This window comes from Oncorhynchus kisutch, linkage group LG14 (genome assembly GCF_002021735.2).
Source record: "Oncorhynchus kisutch isolate 150728-3 linkage group LG14, Okis_V2, whole genome shotgun sequence".
In the NCBI taxonomy this organism is placed as follows: Eukaryota; Metazoa; Chordata; class Actinopteri; order Salmoniformes; family Salmonidae; genus Oncorhynchus; species Oncorhynchus kisutch.
The window spans coordinates 8,942,352-8,965,827 of NC_034187.2; the positions used below are offsets into that span (position 1 = coordinate 8,942,352).

General features: G+C 44.5%; 1 protein-coding gene across 1 annotated transcript in view; it reads left to right on the forward strand.

Moving 5' to 3' along the window:
* Nucleotides 1-23,476, forward strand: part of LOC109878620 (neurexin-3a-like) — a 665,512-nt gene that overhangs the window by 184,292 nt on the left and 457,744 nt on the right. The window contains exons 7-9 of the mRNA XM_031787765.1: nucleotides 15,165-15,458; nucleotides 16,033-16,180; nucleotides 22,879-23,262. Of these exons, the coding sequence (XP_031643625.1) occupies nucleotides 15,165-15,458; nucleotides 16,033-16,180; nucleotides 22,879-23,262 (826 nt within the window). The remainder of the gene's footprint in view (nucleotides 1-15,164; nucleotides 15,459-16,032; nucleotides 16,181-22,878; nucleotides 23,263-23,476) is intronic.

Here is a 23,476-nt window from a genome sequence, read left to right on the forward strand (position 1 = left end):
GTTTTCAAAATCTTTGTGGATCTGTGTAATCTGAGGGAAACATGTGTCTCTAATATGGTCATACAGTTGGCTGGAGGTGAGGAAGTACGGGTCAGTTTCCACCTCATTTTGTAGGCAGTGTGCAATTAGCCTGTCTTCTCTTGAGAGCTGTGATAGAAAAATTACATATTTACCTGATTTGTTTGATATTAATAGTTAACGATTATATACTGTTGAATTCGGAAGTTTACATAAACTTAGGTTGGAGTCATTCAAACTCGTTTTCAACCACTCCAAAAAATTACTTGTGCATGACACAAGTATTTGTTCCAACAATTGTTTACAGACATATTATTTCACATATAATTCACTGTATCACAATTCCGGTGGGTCAGAAGTTTACATACATTAAGTTGACTGGGCCTTCAAACAGCTTGGAAGATTCCAGGAAATGATGTCATGGCTTTAGAAGCTTCTGATAGGCTAATTGACATAATTTCAGTCAATTGGAGGTGTACCTGTGGATGTATTTCAAGGCCTACCTTAAACCCAGTGCCTCTTTGCTTGACATCATAGGAAAATCAAAAGAAATCAGCCAATTGTAGACCTACGCAAGGCTGATTTATCCTTGGGAGCAATTTCCAAACTCCTGAAGGTACCACGTTCATCTGTACAAACAATAGTACGCAAGTATAAACACCATGGGACCACGCAGCCGTCATACCGCTCTGGAAGGAGACGCGTTCTGTCTCCTAAAAATGAACGTACTTTGGTGTGAAAAGTGCAAATCAATCCCAGAACAAAGGACCTTGTGAAGATGCTGGAGGAAACAGGTACAAAAGTATCTATATCCGCAGTAAAATGAGTGCTATAGCGCCATAACCTGAAACTGTTCCTAGGCCGTCATTGAAAATAAGAATTTGTTCTTAACTGACTTGCCTAGTAAAATGAAGGTAAAATAAAAATAATAAAAAAAATGTGCAAGAGGGTGGGGCTTAACCTGCATCTCTGTCTAACCCCATGACCCTGTGTGTTTTTTGCCAATTTTAACCGCACACTTGTTGTTTGTGTACATGGATTTTATAATGTTGTATGTTTTACCCCCAACACCACTTTCCATCAATTTGTATAGCAAGGTATAGCAATTCAAGGTAATTGGAGAATCCAGTGGATTCTGGTAGTCTTTAATAATTGATTCTAAGATTTGTATTTGATCGTGTATATGTTTTTGCTCTTTATTCTTTGTTATAGAGCCAAAAAGATTGGAGAAGTGGTTTACCCATACATCTCTATTTTGGATAGATAATTCTTCGTGTTATTGTTTGTTTAGTGTTTTCCAATTTTCCCAGAAGTGGTTAGTCTATGGATTCTTCAATTACATTGAGCTGATTTCTGACGTGGTGTTCCTTCTTTTTCCGTAGTGTATTTCTGTATTGTTTTAGTGATTCACCATAGTGAAGGCGTAGACTCAGGTTTTCCGGGTCTCTATGTTTTTGGTTGGACAGGTTTCTCAATTTCTTTCTTAGATTTTTGCATTCTTCATCAAACCATTTGTCATTGTTGTTCATTTTCTTCGGTTTTCTATTTGAGATTTTTAGATGTGATAGGGAAGCTGAGAGGTCAAATATACTGTTAAGATTTTCTACTGCCAAGTTTACACCTTCACTATTACAGTGGAACGTTTTACCCAGGAAAATGTCTAAAAGGTTTGAATTTGTTGTTGCCTAATTGTTTTTTGGTAGGTTTCCAAACTACTTTCCTTCCATCTATAGCATTTCTTAATGTTACTCAGTTCCTTTGGCTTTGATGCCTCATGATTGAGTATTGCTCTGTTCAAGTAGACTGTTATTTTGCTGTGGTCTGATAGGGGTGTCAGTGAGCTGACTGTGAACGCTCTGAGAGACTCTGGGTTGAGGTCAGCGATAAAGTAGTCTACAGTACTACTGCCAAGAGATGAGCTATAGGTGTACCTACCATAGGAGTCCCCTCGAAGCTTACCATTGACTATGTACATACCCAGCATGCGACAGAGCTGCAAGAGTTGTGACCCTTTTTTGTTGGTTATGTTGTGCCTAGGAGGGCATATGGGGGAGGGAATGCTGTCACCTGCAGGCAGGTGTTTGTCCCCCTGTGTGCTGAGGGTGTCAGGTTCTTGTCCGGTTCTGGCATTTAGGTCACCACAGACTAGTACATGTCCCTGGGCCTGTAAATTATTGATTTCCCTGTCCAGGATGGAGAAGCTGTCTTCATTAAAGTATGGGGATTCTAGTGAGGGGATATAGGTAGCACACAGGAGGACATTTCCTTTTGAATTTCTAGCCAAATGTAAAATGTTCCTGTTTTGATTAATTTAATGGAGTGGGTTAGGTCTACTCTATACCAAATTAGCATACCCCCTGAGTCCCTTCCCAGTTTCACACCTGGTAGTTTGGTGGATGGGACTACCAGCTCTCTGTAACATAGAGGGTCTCTCTCTCCCTCTCTCTCTCAAAGGATATAACAGCCTGATGATCATTCCTGTCAACACTGGTCATTTTTTACTTCTACGTACACATAGTTCACAGACAGCTACACACAGAGACACACACACACACACACACACACACACACACACACACACACGCCTCTGAATCAGTCCTGTGGGCATACCTATTTAATCTCATGTCACACAGACAATATTGAATAGACAGATGTACAGTGTGTGTTCCTTCTCCTGTATGTTATACATGATATTGAATAGGAAAATGTAAACGCAACAAATCAGAGATCACTCACTATCAGTAAGATTCAGTTGTACTGCTCTATTAACTATTAACTCTAGTAACCTGGCCACTGTATCTTCGCTGCCCTGAAAAACACCTCCAGTGTTTGGTGAGACGTTGTTTGTAGACGCTTAAAGAGACTTGTCATCTGGCCAAGGTTTTCCCTCCTCTAGCCGATCACTATTTGTGTCCAACAGTAATATCACAGATGAAACAATTAGACAGATATTTCACCGGATGTAAAAAAAAAGAATGTGAAGCATCTGTTTGGCGTTTCCGATTCACTACATAATATGGAGATGAGAGGAAGCCCAGTGACCGACAGTGGGAGAAGATGGAGTGAGACCGATGAAACATTTGTTCTCCATACAACTTTATTTATTTAACCTTTATTTAACTAGGCAAGTCAGTTAAGAACAAATTCTTATTTTCAATGACAACCTAGGAAAAGTGGGGTTAACTGCCTGTTCAGGGGCAGAATGACAGATTTGTACCTTGTCAGCTAGGGGGTTTGAACTTGCGATCTTCCGGTTACTAGTCCAACGCTCTAACCACTAGGCTACCCTGCTGAGTGGACTGCATTTTGTAGACTTTACCCTTTGCCAAAGTAGATGTTTAGAAGGAGTGCAAGGGCGAATTGACAGACTAGGAATTATCTAATGGAAATAAATGCTAGAACGTGCCAATAGGATCTCACTAGCTCATGCCTGTCTCTGCCCTCCTCCTTTCTGTTCTGCCTGCTATGATTCATTTGTTCCCATTGGAAACGACAGGCTCTGGTCTATCAGCAGGCAATTGGAGGAATGGGACTGTGTTGCTACTGTACTGGTACAGCTAGGTTCTGTAGGCTATGTTGCTACCACTCAGTTTCACATGTGCAAGAACAGATTGTCTTTCACTAATTTCTCTATGATGAAATGCATGTGACATTCAGAGAAGTTACTCAGACAGACAGACAGACAGACAGACAGACAGACAGACAGACAGACAGATAGACAGATAGACACAAAGGCAGACAGACAGACAGACAGATAGACATATACACACAGAGAGACAGACAGACAGACAGACAGACACAGAAAGGCAGGCAGACAGACAGACAGACAGACAGACAGACACAGAAAGACAGGCAGACATATACAGACAGACAGACAGACAGACAGACAGACACAGAAAGGCAGGCAGACAGACAGACAGACAGACAGACAGACAGACAGACAGACAGACAGACAGACAGACAGACAGACAGACAGACATATACACACAGAGAGACAGACAGACACACAGATAGACAGATAGATAGATAGACAGACAGACAGACAGACAGACAGACAGACAGACAGACAGACAGACAGACAGACAGACAGACAGACAGACAGACAGACAGACAGACAGACAGACAGACAGACACAGAAAGGCAGACAGACAGACAGACAGATAGACATATACACACAGAGAGACAGACAGACAGACAGACAGACAGACACAGAAAGGCAGGCAGACAGACAGACAGACAGACAGACAGACAGACACAGAAAGACAGGCAGACATATACAGACAGACAGACAGACAGACAGACAGACAGACAGACAGACAGACAGACAGACAGACAGACAGACAGACAGACAGACAGACAGACAGACAGACAGACAGACAGACAGACAGACAGACAGACACAGAAAGGCAGACAGACAGACAGACAGATAGACATATACACACAGAGAGAAAGACAGACACAGAAAGGCAGACAGACAGACAGACAGACAGACAGACAGACAGACAGACAGACAGACATATACACACAGACAGACAGACAGACAGACAGACATACAGACACAGAAAAACAGACAGACAGACAGACAGACAGACAGACAGACAGACAGACAGACAGACAGACAGACAGACAGACAGACAGACAGACATATACACACAGACAGACAGAAAGACTGACAGACACAGAAAGGCAGACAGACAGACAGACAGACAGATAGACATATACACACGGAGAGACAGACAGACACACAGATAGACAGACAGACAGACACAGAAAGGCAGACAGACAGACAGACAGATAGATAGGCAGACAGACAGACAGACAGACAGACAGACAGACAGACAGACAGACAGACAGACAGACAGACAGACAGACAGACAGACACAGAAAGGCAGACAGACAGACAGACAGACAGACACAGAAAAACAGACAGACAGACAGAAACAGAAAGACAGAAACAGAAAGACAGACACAAACAGACACAAACAAACAGACAGAAAGAATTAGTGCCCTGTGAAATTTCACAGGGCACTGCTTGACGCCTCATTACTGCCATGGCAGGAATTAGCTAGGTGACATTCTACGTTGACATCCGCCACCAGTCCAGATGACAACGTCGCCCCTGCGACCAAATTGCAAAGTATCAATTTGTGTCACACACACAGAGAATTCTAAGTGTCTAGCAGCTTGTGATGTCTGGAAATTACATAAACACTTGTTGAAAATTGATTTAGATCATGAAAAATGCATCAGATCGACGTGACAACACAGATACACGACAACGAAACACAACAGTGATAATATCACAAATAAGGATAATCATCGGCCAATCAGCACGGGGAGTTTGCTGTCCTTTAGCTGGGTTCTGTTTAAAGTTGTAGTGAGAGGGCTGTGGGTGAGAACAAAGTGGTAGTGAGAGGGCTGTGGGTGAGAACAAAGTGGTAGTGAGAGGGCCGTGGGTGAGAACAAAGTGGTAGTGAGAGGGCCGTGGGTGAGAACAAGGTTGTAGTGAGAGGGCCGTGGGCGACAACAAGGTTGTAGTGAGAGGGCCGTGGGCGACAACAAGGTTGTAGTGAGAGGGCCGTGGGTGACAACAAGGTTGTAGTGAGAGGGCCGTGGGTGAGAACAAAGTGGTAGTGAGAGGGCCGTGGGTGAGAACAAGGTTGTAGTGAGAGGGCCGTGGGCGACAACAAGGTTGTAGTGAGAGGGCCGTGGGCGACAACAAGGTTGTAGTGAGAGGGCCGTGGGCGACAACAAGGTTGTAGTGAGAGGGCCGTGGGCGACAACAAGGTTGTAGTGAGAGGGCCGTGGGTGACAACAAGGTTGTAGTGAGAGGGCCGTGGGTGACAACAAGGTTGTAGTGAGAGGGCCATGGGTGACAACAAGGTTGTAGTGAGAGGGCCGTTGCTGTGTACCAGTGGAACCCATCCAACTTGAAGGAGCTGGAGCAGTTTTGCCTTGAAGAACGGACAAAAATCCCAGTGGCTAGATGTGTCAAGCTTATAGACACATACACCAAGAGACTTGCAGCTGTAATTGCTGCAAAAGGTGGCTCTACAAAGTGTTGACTTTGGGAGGTTTGAATAGTTATGCAACAGGTGGCTCTACAAAGTGTTGACTTTGGGAGGTTTGAATAGTTATGCAACAGGTGGCTCTACAAAGTGTTGACTTTGGGAGGTTTGAATAGTTATGCAACAGGTGGCTCTACAAAGTATTGACTTTGGGAGGTTTGAATAGTTATGCAACAGGTGGCTCTACAAAGTATTGACTTTGGGAGGTTTGAATAGTTATGCAACAGGTGGCTCTACAAAGTATTGACTTTGGGAGGTGTGAATAGTTATGCAACAGGTGGCTCTACAAAGTGTTGACTTTGGGAGGTTTGAATAGTTATGCAACAGGTGGCTCTACAAAGTGTTGACTTTGGGAGGTTTGAATAGTTATGCAACAGGTGGCTGTACAAAGTGTTGACTTTGGGAGGTTTGAATAGTTATGCAACAGGTGGCTCTACAAAGTGTTGACTTTGGGAGGTTTGAATAGTTATGCAACAGGTGGCTCTACAAAGTGTTGACTTTGGGAGGTTTGAATAGTTATGCAACAGGTGGCTCTACAAAGTATTGACTTTGGGAGGTTTGAATAGTTATGCAACAGGTGGCTCTACAAAGTGTTGACTTTGGGAGGTTTGAATAGTTATGCAACAGGTGGCTCTACAAAGTGTTGACTTTGGGAGGTTTGAATAGTTATGCAACAGGTGGCTCTACAAAGTGTTGACTTTGGGAGGTTTGAATAGTTATGCACGCTCAAGCTTTTATTTTTTTTTGTCATAATTTTTGTTTTTTTCAAACATCTACCTGCCTGTAGCTCGGGCCCTGAAGCAAGGATATGCATATGCTTGGTACCATTTGAAAGGAAACACTCTTAAGTTTGTGGAAATGTGAAAGGAATGTAGGACAATATAACACAATAGATCTGGTAATAGTTCATAAAGAAAAAAACATGCATTTTTTTGTACCATCATCTTTGAAATGCAAGAGAAAGGCCATAATGTATTATTCCAGCAAAGGTGCAATTTAGATTTTGGCCACTAGATGGCAGCAGTGTATGTGCAACATTTTAGACTGATCCAATGAACAATTGTATTTCTGTTCAAAATATGTAATCAAGACTGCCCAAATGTGCCTAATTTGTTTATTAATAACTGTTCATGTTCAAAATTATGCACTCTCCTCAAACAATAAATAGCATGGTATTCCTTCAAAGTAATAGCAACTGTAAATTGGACAGTTCAGTTAGATTAACAATAATTTAATCTTTCTGCCAATATCAGATATGTCTATGTCCTGGGAAATGTTCTTGTTACTTACAACCTCATGCTAATCGCATTAGCATACATTAGCTCAACCTTCCCGTGAAAGGGTCACCGATTCCGAAGAAGTTTTAACTACCTACTCTTCCAATTTATTTAGTCTAGTAAATACATTTTAAATTAATTATTTGTGGCACTGAAGTCATTTGCAATCGACTGGGTTTTTGCAGCTCCAGAGCTAACGACTATTCAGAATGAAAACATAGTAATTGACTGTTTATTATATTGTTGAAGAATATAACTTGTAAATTCCTAAACTAAATGTAAATAAACACTGTACAGACTCAAGACATTGTTAAAAATATAGATTTGTAATCATAGATGGTCATTCCTTGCATCCATAGCTCTGTCTATGAATTTGAGAGTGGTTGCATTTCTCCAGCCCCATCCTGCTGGCTTTAATACATTTCCAATAGGCGACAAAGGCAACAAGTATTATAGTTAGCCAGTCCCAGGTAAGAAAGCTAGTTGGTGATATTAATAGTTACGTTTATGTTGATGGCACACGAGTGGAAGGACTGTCCATGTTCCTGGCGCTGGTTGTTGACAGGAGTGGAAGAACTGACGTTGGTCCTGGTGCTGGTTGTTGACAGGAGTGGAAGAACTGACGTTGGTCCTGGTGCTGGTTGGTGACAGGAGTGGAAGAACTGACGTTGGTCCTGGTGCTGGTTGTTGACAGGAGTGGAAGAACTGACATTGGTCCTGGTGCTGGTTGGTGACAGGACTGGAAGAACTGACCATGGTTCTGTCGCTGGTTGGTGACAGGAGTGGAAGAACTGACGTTGGTCCTGGTGCTGGTTGGTGACAGGAGTGGAAGAACTGATGTTGGTCCTGGTGTTGGTTGTTGACAGGAGTGGAAGAACTGACGTTGGTTCTGGTGCGGTTGTTGACAGGAGTGGAAGAACTGACGTTGGTTCTGTCGCTGGTTGGTGACAGGAGTGGAAGAACTGATGTTGGTCCTGGTGCTGGTTGTTGACAGGCGTGGAAGAACTGACGTTGGTTCTGTCGCTGGTTGGTAACATTTTCCATTTGCACAGAAAGCTTATTTCTCTCAAATTTAGTGCACGGATTTGTTAACGTCCGTCTTAGTTAGCATTTCTCCTTTGCCAGATAATCCATCCACCTGACAGGTGTGGCATATCAAGAAGCCGTTTAAACAGCATGATAATTACACAGGTTCACCTCGTGCTGGGGCCAATAAAAGACCACTCTAAAATGTGCAGTTTGTGTCACACAAAAACAATGCCATGCATGTCTCAAGTTTTGAGGGAGCGTGCAATTGGCATGCTGACTGCAGGAATGTCCATTAGAGATGTTGCCAGAAAAATGAATGTTAATTTCAGCATGTCCCAAGGATCTGTACACAATTCCTGCAAGCAGAAAATGTTCCAGTTCTTCCATGGTCTGCATACTCACCAGATGTCACCCGTTGAGCATGTTGGTGATGCTCTGGATCGTTGTGTACGACAGCGTGTTCCAGTTCCCGCCAATATTCAGCAACTTCGCACAGCCATTGAAGACAACATTCCACCGGCCACAATCAACCACCTGATCAACTCTATGCGAAGGAGTCGCAATACATGAGGAAAATGATGGTCACACCAGATACAGACTGCTTTTCTGATCCACGCACCATTTTTTAAAGATATCTGTGACAAACAGATGCATATCTATATTCCCAGTCTTGTGAAATCCATAGATTAGGCCCTAATTTATTTATTTCAATTGACTTATTTCCTTATGTGAACTGTAACTTAGTAAAATCTTTTTGAAATTGTTACATGTTGTGTTTATATTTTTTGTTCAGTATAATTTAAAGCAATTTCATGTTACTGTGTATCTACAGATAAGTCAAAACCTAATATTGCTATGCATGTGCATCCCTCTGCATCCCACTGTCTTACTGTAAAGGTAATAGAGGGATCCACAGCACAGAGCTTATTGGAAAGCTGGGCAAAGTTTATTTTTTCTTCTATTTTTATATCCAATAATTTCATAGCATTTGTTTTATAATCCCCATGTTATGTTATTAATTATTAGGATGATAGTGCAGCTGGATGTGGATACAGTGTGTTTTCCTGGTGGTGTGGATGTTTAGAGTGTAAAACTTTAATCTCACACACACACACACACACACACGGATCATGATGGCGCTGAAGAACATTTACATTCTCCCAACCAATTGTGCTATTTTGTAATTTTTTTTTGGCCTTTCGTGTCGCTTCTTTTTTAAGTTATTGTGTACAGAATGTTGATGCTACCGTCGCTTATGACCGACAATACCTTCTGGACATTACAACAGCGATTACTCACCGCAGACTGGAAGAAAGGTTTTCCTTTAACGAGTCTGACGACAAGGATATCCTGCTTTCACTGGAACTTGACCAGATCCACACCTTTTGCGTGAAGAAAAGACAGATCGGGCAGCATTCTGAGAATCCGTAGGCAAGCGTATAAACTCCCTCTTGCCTCCCGTTCTTCTTACTAACGTGCAATCATTGGAAAATAAAATCTATGACCTACGATTAAATTTATCCTACCAACGGGACATTAAAAAATGTAACATCTTATGTTTCACCGAGACATGGCTGAACAACGACACAGACAATATAGAGCTAGCGGGATTTTCCATGCACTGGCAGAACAAAGACGCTACCTCAGGTAAGACTGGCTGAGGGTGTGTGTCTATTTGTTTAATAACAGCTGGTGAGTCTTTGAGGTATTGCTCACCTGAGGTAGAGTATCTTATGATAAGCTGTAGACCACACTATCTACCAAAATAATTCTCATCCTTATTATTTGTAGCCATCTATTTACCACCACAGAACAAAGCTGGCACTAACACTGCTCTCAACCAACTCTATAAGGCCATAAGCAAAGAAGAAATTGCTCATCCAGAAGCGGTGCTCCTAGTGGCCGGGGACTTTAATGCAGGCAAATTTAAGTCAGTTTTACCACATTTTTACCAGCATGTCACTTGTGCAACCAGAGAAAAAAAAACACCTTTACTTGACCACCTTTACTCCACACAGAGATGCACACAAAGCTCTCCCCCTCCCTCCTTTTGGCAAATCGGACCATAATTCTATCCTCCTGATTCCTACTTACAATCAAAAACTAAAGCAGGAAGTACCAGTGACTCGCTCAATACGGATGTTGAATTGAATCCTACTACACCGACTCTGACGCTCGTCGGATGTGGCAGGGCTTGAAAACTGTTACGGACTACAAAGGGAAACCCAGACGTGAGCTGCCCAGTGACGCAACCCCACCAGACAAACTAAATACCATCTTTGATATCTTCGAGGCAAGCAACACTGAAGCATGTACAAATTACCTCAACTAACCTGTACCCCCACACACTGACTCAGTACCAGCGACCCCTGTATATAGCCTCATTATTATTATTAGTCTTACTTTTTATTATGACTTTTTATTTTAGTCTACTTGGTAAATATTTTCTTAACACTTCTTGAACTGCACTGTTGGTTAAGGGCTTGTAAGTCAGCATTTCACAGTAAAGTCTACACTTGTTGTATTTAGCGCATGTGACAAATACATTTTGATTGAATTTCATACACGCACACACACACACACACACACACGCACACATGCACACACCTGCATGGTGGTGCACACACATGCACATGCACGCACATGTATACACACACACACACACACGGATCATGATGGCGCTGAAGAACATTTACATTCTCCCAACCAATTGTGCTATTTTGTAATTTTTTTTTGGCCTTTCGTGTCGCTTCTTTTTTAAGTTATTGTGTACAGAATGTTGATGCTACCGTCGCTTATGACCGACAATACCTTCTGGACATTACAACAGCGATTACTCACCGCAGACTGGAAGAAAGGTTTTCCTTTAACGAGTCTGACGACAAGGATATCCTGCTTTCACTGGAACTTGACCAGATCCACACCTTTTGCGTGAAGAAAAGACAGATCGGGCAGCATTCTGAGAATCCGTAGGCAAGCGTATAAACTCCCTCTTGCCTCCCGTTCTTCTTACTAACGTGCAATCATTGGAAAATAAAATCTATGACCTACGATTAAATTTATCCTACCAACGGGACATTAAAAAATGTAACATCTTATGTTTCACCGAGACATGGCTGAACAACGACACAGACAATATAGAGCTAGCGGGATTTTCCATGCACTGGCAGAACAAAGACGCTACCTCAGGTAAGACTGGCTGAGGGTGTGTGTCTATTTGTTTAATAACAGCTGGTGAGTCTTTGAGGTATTGCTCACCTGAGGTAGAGTATCTTATGATAAGCTGTAGACCACACTATCTACCAAAATAATTCTCATCCTTATTATTTGTAGCCATCTATTTACCACCACAGAACAAAGCTGGCACTAACACTGCTCTCAACCAACTCTATAAGGCCATAAGCAAAGAAGAAATTGCTCATCCAGAAGCGGTGCTCCTAGTGGCCGGGGACTTTAATGCAGGCAAATTTAAGTCAGTTTTACCACATTTTTACCAGCATGTCACTTGTGCAACCAGAGAAAAAAAAACACCTTTACTTGACCACCTTTACTCCACACAGAGATGCACACAAAGCTCTCCCCCTCCCTCCTTTTGGCAAATCGGACCATAATTCTATCCTCCTGATTCCTACTTACAATCAAAAACTAAAGCAGGAAGTACCAGTGACTCGCTCAATACGGATGTTGAATTGAATCCTACTACACCGACTCTGACGCTCGTCGGATGTGGCAGGGCTTGAAAACTGTTACGGACTACAAAGGGAAACCCAGACGTGAGCTGCCCAGTGACGCAACCCCACCAGACAAACTAAATACCATCTTTGATATCTTCGAGGCAAGCAACACTGAAGCATGTACAAATTACCTCAACTAACCTGTACCCCCACACACTGACTCAGTACCAGCGACCCCTGTATATAGCCTCATTATTATTATTAGTCTTACTTTTTATTATGACTTTTTATTTTAGTCTACTTGGTAAATATTTTCTTAACACTTCTTGAACTGCACTGTTGGTTAAGGGCTTGTAAGTCAGCATTTCACAGTAAAGTCTACACTTGTTGTATTTAGCGCATGTGACAAATACATTTTGATTGAATTTCATACACGCACACACACACACACACACACACGCACACATGCACACACCTGCATGGTGGTGCACACACATGCACATGCACGCACATGTATACACACACACACGCACACACACACACACACACGCACACACACACACACACACGCACACACACACACACACACACACACACACACACATACACAGACACACATAGACACACATGCACACATAGACACACACCCACACACATACTGTAGACACACACACATAGACACACACACACACATAGGCACACACACAGTGCATAGGGCCCTCAGGCATCTGAGGGATGAGTTGATTTACTGTCAAACTTGCCAGATTATCAATAATCTCACACAGACCACAATCTACTCACAGACAGCTGTGTACTTACTCACACACCCAGAGAGAAAGAGGTTATGTGTGTGTGTATTTGTTCGTGTGTGTGTGTGTGTGTGTGTGTGTGTGTGTGTGTGTGTGCATGCGCGTGCAGTGGTGTGTATGCATGCTCGTTCTCTGCTCGTAATAGGCTATCCAAGAAAGAGAGAGGGGCTTCTGTTCTGCCCGGAGAATTAGAGAAAAACACTTCAATTTTCCACTTGAGCAGATTTCAATTTACACACATTCATTCCCCTATGTCTGGCTGTCCTCTGGGTTGTTGACAGCATCAAGACTGCTGTGATAAAATATTAGCCACTTAGTGGGACTTTGTTTTGCACTGCTAAAGACACTTACTCACTCACACAATGGAGTGGTTGGCTGTAGTGAACTGTTACTGTTACTGTTACTGTTACTAAAACTCTGATGATGTATAGGATGCCCAAATAGGGTCACTGTTGTCACTGGTGGGTGTAAAACTCTCTGATGATGTATTGGATGCCCAAATAGGGCCACTGTTGTCACTGGTGGGTGTAACTCTCCGGTTGATATATCTAATTCCCAAATAGGTTGTTTTTTTAGTTTACGAAGAAACTCTAAGAGGTGCTCAATATTTCTTAAGGATGTGCGGTGCCTGGACACATTGTGTGTTTGTTTGAGTTTGTATGTGTGTGTGTGTGTGTGCGTGTGTGTGCTTCCGTGTGCTTGCGTGTGTTTGTGTCTGTGTGTGTGTTGATGTGAGTGTGTGTGTTCTTGCGTGTGTTTGTGTCTGTGTGTGTGTTGATGTGAGTGTGTGTGTTCTTGCGTGTGTTTGTGTCTGTGTGTGTGTTGATGTGAGTGTGTGTGTTCTTGCGTGTGTTTGTGTCTGTGTGTGTGTTGATGTGAGTGTGTGTGTTCTTGCGTGTGTTTGTGTCTGTGTGTGTGTTGATGTGAGTGTGTGTGTTCTTGCGTGCGTTTGTGCCCGTGTGTGTGTGTGTTTGTGTGTGGCAGACAGGTCTAGGGCCGGAGCATTACATAAGGCTCTCAAAGCAACCAAAGGCAGCTACTCTGTCCCTCTAACCTTTAAAACAAAGAGCTGGGCCACCATAACTGTGTGTGATGAGTGCACTCCTGCGTATCTGTGTGGGTGTGTGTATGCACGTTCCTGTGTGTGTGTGTGTGTGTGTGTGTGTGTGTGTGTGTGTGTGTGTGTGTGTGCGCATGCTCCTGCGTGTGTGTTTGTGTAAGTGCTCGCTCCTGTTTGTGTGTCTACCATTATTTTGTGGAGCCATTAGCATCGTTATCAGTGAGAGCAGACCCAGATGCGTTTGTCAGCCCACTGAGAGTCAATTACCTCAGTCAGAGACAGCCATTGTTTCTCCTTGCGCCCTGGCCTATTGGTATTTAATACAGATATATTAATACAGCCGACTGACTGATCCACATGAACTTTACCTGCCGTTTTATGGAGAGATAATAACATAAATCTGGAATTAACAAACGTTATCTTTTAAGTGTTTTATTATGTATTTGTTTCTGATATAGATACTAGATTCAATGCGATCGCCCATTTTAGGCTATGCACCATTTAAAGGCAATGATATGGTTGCTGAGATCGAATTCAAAGTAAACACTGCAGGGGGGCCTCCCGAGTGGCGCAGCAGTCTAAGTCTGCATCGTTCGTTCCCAGGCTGTGTCACAACCGGCCATGACCGCGAGTCCCATAGGGCGGTGCACAATTGGCCCAGTGTCTTCCGGGTTAGGGGAGGGTTTGGCTTGGCTCATCATCCTATAGCCACTCATTGTGGCGGGCCTGGTGCCTGCAGGCTGACTTCGGTTATCAGTTTAACTGTGTTTCCTCCGACACGTTGGTGCGGCTGGCTTCCGGGTTAAGCAGGCACATGTTAAGGAGCGTGGTTTGGCAGGTCATGTTACAGAGGACGCATGACTCGACCTTTGCCTCTCCCGTGGATCACAATTGGACATCATAAAATTGGGGAGTAAAAGGACGTAAAAAATCGCAAAAAATACAAAGAAAAATACAATGAAATAATCGCTGCAGTTGTCGGCTCATTTGGAAATTACCTTTAAGTATAAATTGCGCTATAACAGAACTTCCGTCGTTCGAAATTAATCTAGCCTTTACTACGTCACCAGCCTTGTGAAAAAGTGGAACCTCTTCATACTGGCTAATATGTTTGATATGGCAACATCGTCATTATCCTGAATTGAGTCCCGAATTGAGTCTAACTTGACTATAACCTAAACAAATGACCATAAATTACATTTTTCCCCACCACCAATCTCTCCCCCCAGGTGGTCTACAAGAACAACGACATCCGTCTGGAGCTTTCCCGTCTGGCGCATATCGTGGACCCCAAGATGAAGATCCAGGGGGATGTGATGTTTAAGTGTGAGAACGTGGCCACCCTGGACCCTGTCTCCTTCGAGACCCCCGAGGCCTACATCAGCCTGCCCAAGTGGAACACCAAGAGAATGGGTTCCTTGTCCTTTGACTTCAGGACCTCGGAACCCAACGGACTCATCCTCTTCACGCACGGCAAGCCTCAGGAGCGCAAGGAGGCCCAACGCAGCCAGAAGAACACCAAGGTAAGACGATGAACGATGATGGGGCGGCAGGGTAGCCTAGTGGTTAGAGCGTTGGACTAGTAACCGGAAGGTTGCAAGATCAAACCCCCGAGCTGACAAGGTACAAATCTGTCGTTCTGCCCCTGAACAGGCAGTTAACCCACTGTTCCTAGGCCGTCATTGAAAATAAGAATGTGTTCTTAACTGACTTGCCTGGTTAAATAAAGGTAAAATAAAAAATAAAAACAACACATACATGTATTAACCTCAGTCTTTGTGTAAAGCTGTGTCTAAACCTGTCAAATCTATCACTAGTGTAAGGAGCAGGGTTGGGATCAATTCCATTTCAATTTCAGACCATTCAGAAAGTATATGTACTACCAATTATAATGCTTTTCAATTAGGACAATATGGAATTAGAGTTGGAATTCTGTTTACTTTCTGAATTGATTGGAATTTAAATGAAACCCCTGTTGAGAAGAAACAAAAAGGCTGTGTTCAAGGATTTATTGGGCTTATAGGTACTGTTTTGTAAAGATATCTCAGGGGCTGTTGTATCCCAATGACGAACAAACACCTTGACCATCTCCCCCAGGTGGACTTCTTTGCGGTAGAACTGCTGGATGGCAGTCTGTACCTGCTGTTGGACATGGGCTCAGGGACCATCAAGGTCAAAGCCACCCAGAACAAGGTCAACGATGGAGCCTGGTACCACGTGGACATGCAGAGGGACAGGCGTTCAGGTGAGTCGGCTTACCTCAACAATATCTCTTAATTTCCCTTCGAAATTATGGAAGAACGTATTGTTGTTGAAGGTTTATTTTTGACATATTAATTCTGCGTGGTTACACGATTAATTCCACGTGGGTTACAGAGTTAAGACAGAAACAATTAAAAGATGAACCATTTAGGCATAAATTCTGAGTGTTTACGGTGGGAAGAAGGCTTAAAACAAAATAATCAAAAATCATGCGACATTACCATTACCTAGTATTCTCGTTCCATTTATGATCCTTGAGATGATTCTACAACTTAATTGGAGTCCGTCTGTAGTACATTCAATTGATTGGACATGATTTGGAAAGGCACACACCTGTCTATATAAGGTCTCACGTAGAGCTCAGAGACAGGTTTGTGTCGAGGCACAGATCTGGGGAAGGGTATAAAACAATGTCTGCAGCATTGAAGGTCTGCAAGAACACAACGGCCTCCACCAGCCTTAAATTGGAGAAGTTTGGAACCACCAAGACGCCGGGCACCCGGCCAAATTGAGTAATTGGGGGAGAAGGGCCTTGGTCAGGGAGGTGGGCAAGAACGCGATAGTTACTCAGACAGAGCTCCAGAGTTCCTCTGTGGAGATGGGAGAACCTTCCAGAAGGACAACCATCTCTGCAGCACTCCACCAACCAGGCCTTTATGGTAGAGTGGCCAGACGGAAGCCACTCCTCAGTAAAAGGAAGACAGGCCATTTGGAGTTTGCCAAGAGGCACTTAAAGGACTCTGACCATGAGAAACAAGATTCTCTGGTCTGATGTTACCAAAATGTTACTCTTTGGCCTGTATGCCAAGTGTCACGTCTGCTGGAAACCTGGCACCATCCCTACAGAAAAACATCCTCACAGCATGATGCTGCCACCACCATGCTGCATGGTGGTGGCAGCATCATGCTGTGAGGATGTTTTTCAACGGCAGGGACTGGGAGACTAGTCAGGATGGAGGGAAAGATGAACGGAGCAAGTACAGACAGATCCTTGATGAAAACCTGCTCCAGAGCGCTCAGAACCTCCGATTGGTGCGAACGTTCACCTTCCAAAAGGACAACGACCCTGAGTACACAGCCAAGACAACGCAGGAGTGGCTTCGGGACGAGTATATGAATGTCCTTAAGTGGCCCAGCCAGAGCCCAGACTTGAACCCGATCGAACATCTCTGGAGAGACCTGAAAATAGCTGTGCAGCGATGCTCACCATCCAACCTGAGAGAGCTTGAGAGGATCTGCAGAGAATGGGAGAAGCTCCCCAAATACAGGTGTAGCAAGCTTGTAACTATTTTTGCTTTGTCATTATTGGGTATTGTGTATAGATTGATATAGATTTAGCGAATACCCAGTACCTCTCCTCCGGGCCACAACCCTCCCAATCAACCAGGTACTGGAAAACCCTGCCCCGTGGGCAAACACTCAGGAGACTTCTCACCATGTACACGGTGTGGCCTTAGATGACACGGGAGGACGGGTGGGCCTGGAAACAGAAGACAAAGGACTGTGAGACAAGCGCTTAATCCTTGACACATGAAAAGTAGAGTGTATACGGAGGGTACAGGGTAACGTAAGACAAACAGCAGTGGGACTAAGGACTCTACAGACGAGGAAAGGACCAATGAAACGGGGGAAAGTTGCGGGATTTCACCCGGAAGGGCAGGTCCCGTGTAGACAGCCATACCCTCTGCCCAATACGATAGCGGGAAGCCGGAGTCCATCGGCGGTCAACTTGTCTACGATACCTGGAGTTGGTCTTGAGATGTGCCAACAAAGATCATTTACAGGTACGCCGACAACGGCAGATGAACATATCATCTGAGGGTATGTTGACTTCCTGTTCTTGCTCTAGGCAGAGTGGGGGCTGACACCCCATGGAGCACTCAAAACGTGGCCGAGCAGGGAAGTGTGTTATGGGCGTACTCCACCCAGACCTGTTGTTGGCTCCAGGTAGTGTTGGTTGAGATGAGACACCATAGTGTTGTTTCCAGATCTTGATCTGCTCGCTCCGACTGGCTGTTAGACTGGGGATGAATTCCGGAGGACAGGCTGGCCGACGTCCCAGCATGCCTTCCATAACCGCGGCGAGAACTGAGGACCCCGGTCGGAGACGATGTCCACCGGCAGTCCATGGATCCGGAAGACGTGCTGCTCAATGAGCTGGGCCATTTCTTTGGCAGAGGGTAGCTTGTTTAGAGGAATAAAATGGGCGGCTTTTGAAAACCGATCCACAACCATCAGGATGACGGTGTTGCTATCAGACGGCGGAAGCCCAGTGACAACATCCAGGGAAATATGGCAATGAGAGACAGGCAGTGGCTGGAGGAGGCCAGACGGAGTTTGCCACAGAGTCTTATTCTGAGCACATACCGTGCATGCAGCGGCGAAGGCAGAGGCATTAGGAACCATATTGGGCCACCAGAAACATTGTCAAAGGAACGGGAGCCAGGATGACAGGTCAGCCTGGAGGAATGAGCCCATTCCAGGACCTGAGACCGGGCTGAATCAGGGCCAAACATCCGGTTAGCCGGGCCCCCTCCAGGTTCCGTCTGGGACAGTTATGCCTTGTGAACCAGGGTCACAATAATCCAGTAAACTGAAGCTGCAAGGCATGAGGTAGGGAGGATGGTCTCAGAGTCAGAGGGTGTGGCATCGGAACTGTACAGGCGAGAGAGAGTGTCTGGCTTCACATTCTTAGACCCTGGGCGGTAGGAGATGGTGAAGTTGAACCTGGTGAATAACAGAGCCTTGCAGAGTGCTGTAGCCCCTGGATGAAGTGGCGGTAAAAATGAGCAAACCCCAGGAAACGTTTCAATTGCACTCTGGATGTTGGGGCCAATCTCACTTTTTTAGAATGCATCTGGACATTTCCTTCAGTGATGAGGTATGCCAGAAAGGAGATAATAGAATGGTGAAACTCGCACTTCTCAGCTTTCCCAAACTGGTTCTCCAGGAGGCGCTGAAGGACTTTCCCAAACTGGTTCCCCAGGAGGCGCTGAAGGACTTTCCTAAACTGGTTCTCCAGGAGGCGCTGAAGGACTTTCCCAAACTGGTTCTCCAGGAGGCGCTGAAGGACTTTCCCAAACTGGTTCTCCAGGAGGCGCTGAAGGACTTTCCCAAACTGGTTCTCCAGGAGGCGCTGAAGGACTTTCCCAAACTGGTTCTCCAGGAGGCGCTGAAGGACTTTCCCAAACTGGTTCTCCAGGAGGCGCTGAAGGAATTGTCGGACATGGAGAATGTGTTCTTGGGCAGACCGGGAGATGACGAGGATGTCGTAGAGGTAGACAAACACAAAACGATTCAAAATGTCATGGAGCACATCATTGACCAGTGCCTGGAAAATAACCGGAGTGTTGGTGAGCCAAAACGGCATGACCAGATACTCATAGTGTGCACTGGCAGTGTTGAAAGCCGTCTTCCACCCCTCGTGTATCCGAACAAGATGGTAGGCATTCCGAAGGTCCAACATCAAAAAGATGGTAGTCCCTTGGAGAAGTTCGAAAGCAGAGGAGATGAGTGGTAGGGGGTAACGATTCTTAATCGAGATGTCATTGAGGCCCCGGTAGTCAATGCATGGATGCAGGGTCTTAGCCTTCTTTTTCACAAAGAAAAACCCTGCGCTGGCAAGGGATGCATTAGTACGAATGTCCCCAGCAGCCAGAGAGTCCTCAATGTAGTCCTCTATGGCCTTGGTCTCGGGATTAGATAGGGAATATAGCTGACCTCAAAGCGGTGTTTTACCGGGAGGAGGTCGATGGCACAATCATAGGGACGATGCGGAGGAAGAGAGGTAGCACGAGCCTTGTTGAAAACCTCCAGAAGATCTTGGTACTCTGCGGGAACAGTAGAGAAATCTGAGGCTTTACTTAAACACAGAGGAGGACGATTCGGGGCGGCTGTTCCGCTTTAAGGTTAGTGGGAGTGACAGAATAGGCTCCAACCCAAGATTGAACCTGTGGTCAAGTCAACTTGTGGTCAAGGGATTGTGCTTTTGGAGCTAAGAAAATCCCAACACCACAGGGAAGTGAGGGGATTCAAGTGGGAGAAGCTCTATTGACTCGTTGTGATTGCCAGATACCCACAGATTAGCCTCCAACATCCGGTGAAATTGCAGAGCGCCAAATTCAAAATACAGAAATACACATAATAAGGATTCATAAAATATACAAGTGTTATACATCGGCTTAAAGATTAACTTCTTGTTAATCCAGCCTCTGTCAGATTTCAAAAAGGCTTTACACAGCGAAAGCATACTATGCGATTATCTGAGGACAGCGCCCCGTGGAAAAAAAAGCATACAAACATTTACCAGCCAAGTAGAGGAGTCACTAAAGTCAGAAATAAAGCTAAAATTAATAACTTACCTTTGATGATCTTCATATGGTTCCACTCACAAGACTCCCAGTTACACAGTACATGGTTCTTTTGTTCGATAAAGTCCACAAGTGACTTTCGAATAATTTGACCATAGAGCCATTTCCAGAGATCTTTATGGTTTTGGACTGGATAGAGCAGATCTGGTTTCAAACAGACATAGTCAGAGGAATAAACTTGGATATAACCTGTTTTTAGCATGGACATTGCCAGTGAGGGTTTTCCACCATTTTAAAGTAGTTTACTCTGTAACTAGCCTATTGGGCTTCAGCAGGGACCCCAGAGCAGCTAGAATGTGTGTCCCGCTTCTCTAAACATAATGTCTCTGGTCTCTGTCTGGTCTGTCTGTCTGTCTGGTCTCTGTCTGTGATCATAATGTCTCTGGTCCAAAGCTGAAACAGACTGTGTCCAGGGAAGTTAAAGTATGTAGTGGGGAGGGTGCTTGTCATCAATATAATACTGTAACATGTTTTAATATTCAAGTGTGAATACTGTAAAATAGATTCATATTCATGTGCGAATACTGTAATATAGATTCATATTCATGTGCGAATACTGTAATATAGATTCATATTCATGTGCGAATACTGTAATATAGATTCATATTCATGGATGAATACTGTAATATAGATTCATATTCATGGATGAATACTGTAATATAGATTCATATTCACTCTTTATGTCCCAAAAACTCTGTTTTGTTGGCGCTTTTTGTTCAGTAATCCAATGGCTCCAACGTGGTCACAACAGGCAGATGAATACATACTAAAAGCACCGATAAAGTTTGTTGAAACATGGCAAACGATGTTTATAATTAATCCTCAGGTTGTTTATTGTATTTATAATCAATAATAATAATATATAATCAATACTATTTAAACCGGACAATACCGTTTTCAGTAGAAAGGAAAAATAACAAACGAGCACCCAAATCAGATCTGCATACTTCCTCTATCCTCTAACCAAAATGGCTTTTTACTCAGTGTTTTTCAAAATAAAAGCCTGAAACCATGTCTAAAGACGGTTGACATCTAGTGGAAGCCATAGAAACTGCAATCTAATTCCTAACCCTTTGGATTCTCTATAGGCATTGAGTTGAAAAACAGCCACATAATTCCACTTCCTGGATGGATTCTTCTCAGGTTTTCTCCTGCCATATCAGTCATGTTATACTCACAGACATTATTTTAACAGTTTTGGAGAATGTTTTCTATCCAAATCTACCAATTATATGCATATTCTAGCTTCTGGGCCTGAGTAACAGGCAGCTTACTTTGGGCATGCTTTTCATCTGGAGGTGAAAATACTGTTGCTGTGCGTGACTCTTTCAAAGGAGCCGCCGTCCAGTGCTCTAGCGTCCACGGGAATGGAGAAGAGTTGAGTGGGAATACCAAGTTCCGACACCATGGTAGCGTCCATAAAACTCTTATCTGCCCCAGAGTCAATGAGCCCAGATAGATTTAGACTGGTCTCCCCACAGCAGGATCACAAAAAAGTAAGTACGGGTAATGGGAATCAGAGAATTCCCAGTCTCTCATCAGTGTACTCGTACCTACTAATGAGTCTGGTCTCTGTATTGTGGTGCTGCCCCGCACCATCACAATACAGACAACAGTTGGAGCTCAGCCTACGTGAACGTTCCCTAGGCAATAATCTAGCTCTGACCAGTTGCGTAGGCTCCAGTGTATCCGGCTCATCCGTCGCCGATGATGGAATCAAGGTCCCACGGTATCTTCCGAGCTGCTAGCTCATCTTTTATCTCCTCTGATAGACAGAGAAATAATATATCGAACAAGGCCTCCGGATTTCAGGCACTCTCGGCATCCAATGTGCGAAAATCAACCTCGTAGTCTGCCACACTACGGCAATTCTGATGTAATTAAAGTAGCTTTCGTGACCGCTTCTCTCCCAGATACCGGAGATCCGATCACCTTCCTCACCTCTGCCATAAAATCTTCCAGATGATGACAAATGATGGATTGTTGCTCCCAAACTGCCTTAGCCCAGGAGAACGCCCTTCCCGACATTAGCGTAATAATATACGCTATCTTCGACCGATCTGAAGGGAAAGAAGATGGCTGCAGCTCAAAAATGAGGGAGCACTGAGAAGGAACTCTCCGCCAGGTTCCAGGTTCCCCCAGAATATCGCTCCGGAGGAGGTAAGCAGGGTTCTCAGTGACTCGGGGTAGGCTGTACAAATCCTCCACTGGTAGGTGAGATACTGAGCGACTGTGATACCCTCTCTATATTACAGTACATCCCTCTCTATATTACAGTGCAACCCTCTCTTTATTACTTTCCCCTCTCCAGGCACCATCTCAGTCAACAGCCGGCGCACTCCGTTCATGTCCAGCGGAGAGAGTGAGATCCTAGACCTGGAGGGGGACATGTACCTAGGTGGTCTACCCTCAGACCGCACCAATCTCATCCTACCCACTGAGCTGTGGACCGCCATGCTCAACTACGGCTACGTTGGCTGCGTGCGCGACCTCTTCATCGACGGGCGCAGCAAGGACATCCGACAGATCGCTGAGGCCCAGAACGGGGCCGGCATCAAGTCGTCGTGCAACAAGGTGGTGGGGAAACAGTGTGAGAGCTACCCGTGTAAGAACAGAGGCGTCTGCAAGGAGGGATGGAACCGGTTCATCTGCGATTGTACCGGCACGGGGTACTGGTCACGTACCTGCGAGAGAGGTAAGTGGAAGCCATTGTTTTGCATGCGTGCTTGTATGTGTGTGTTTCATGACTGTGAATTTCTGTTTGCATTAACACATACACTGATGTGGGGATTATCAATTATGCTGGTGTGAGAATTCATTTGTGGACTGGTGTTGGGATTAACACGTAGGCTGGTGTGGAGATTAACACGTAGGCTGGTGTGGAGATTAACACGTAGGCTGGTGTGGGG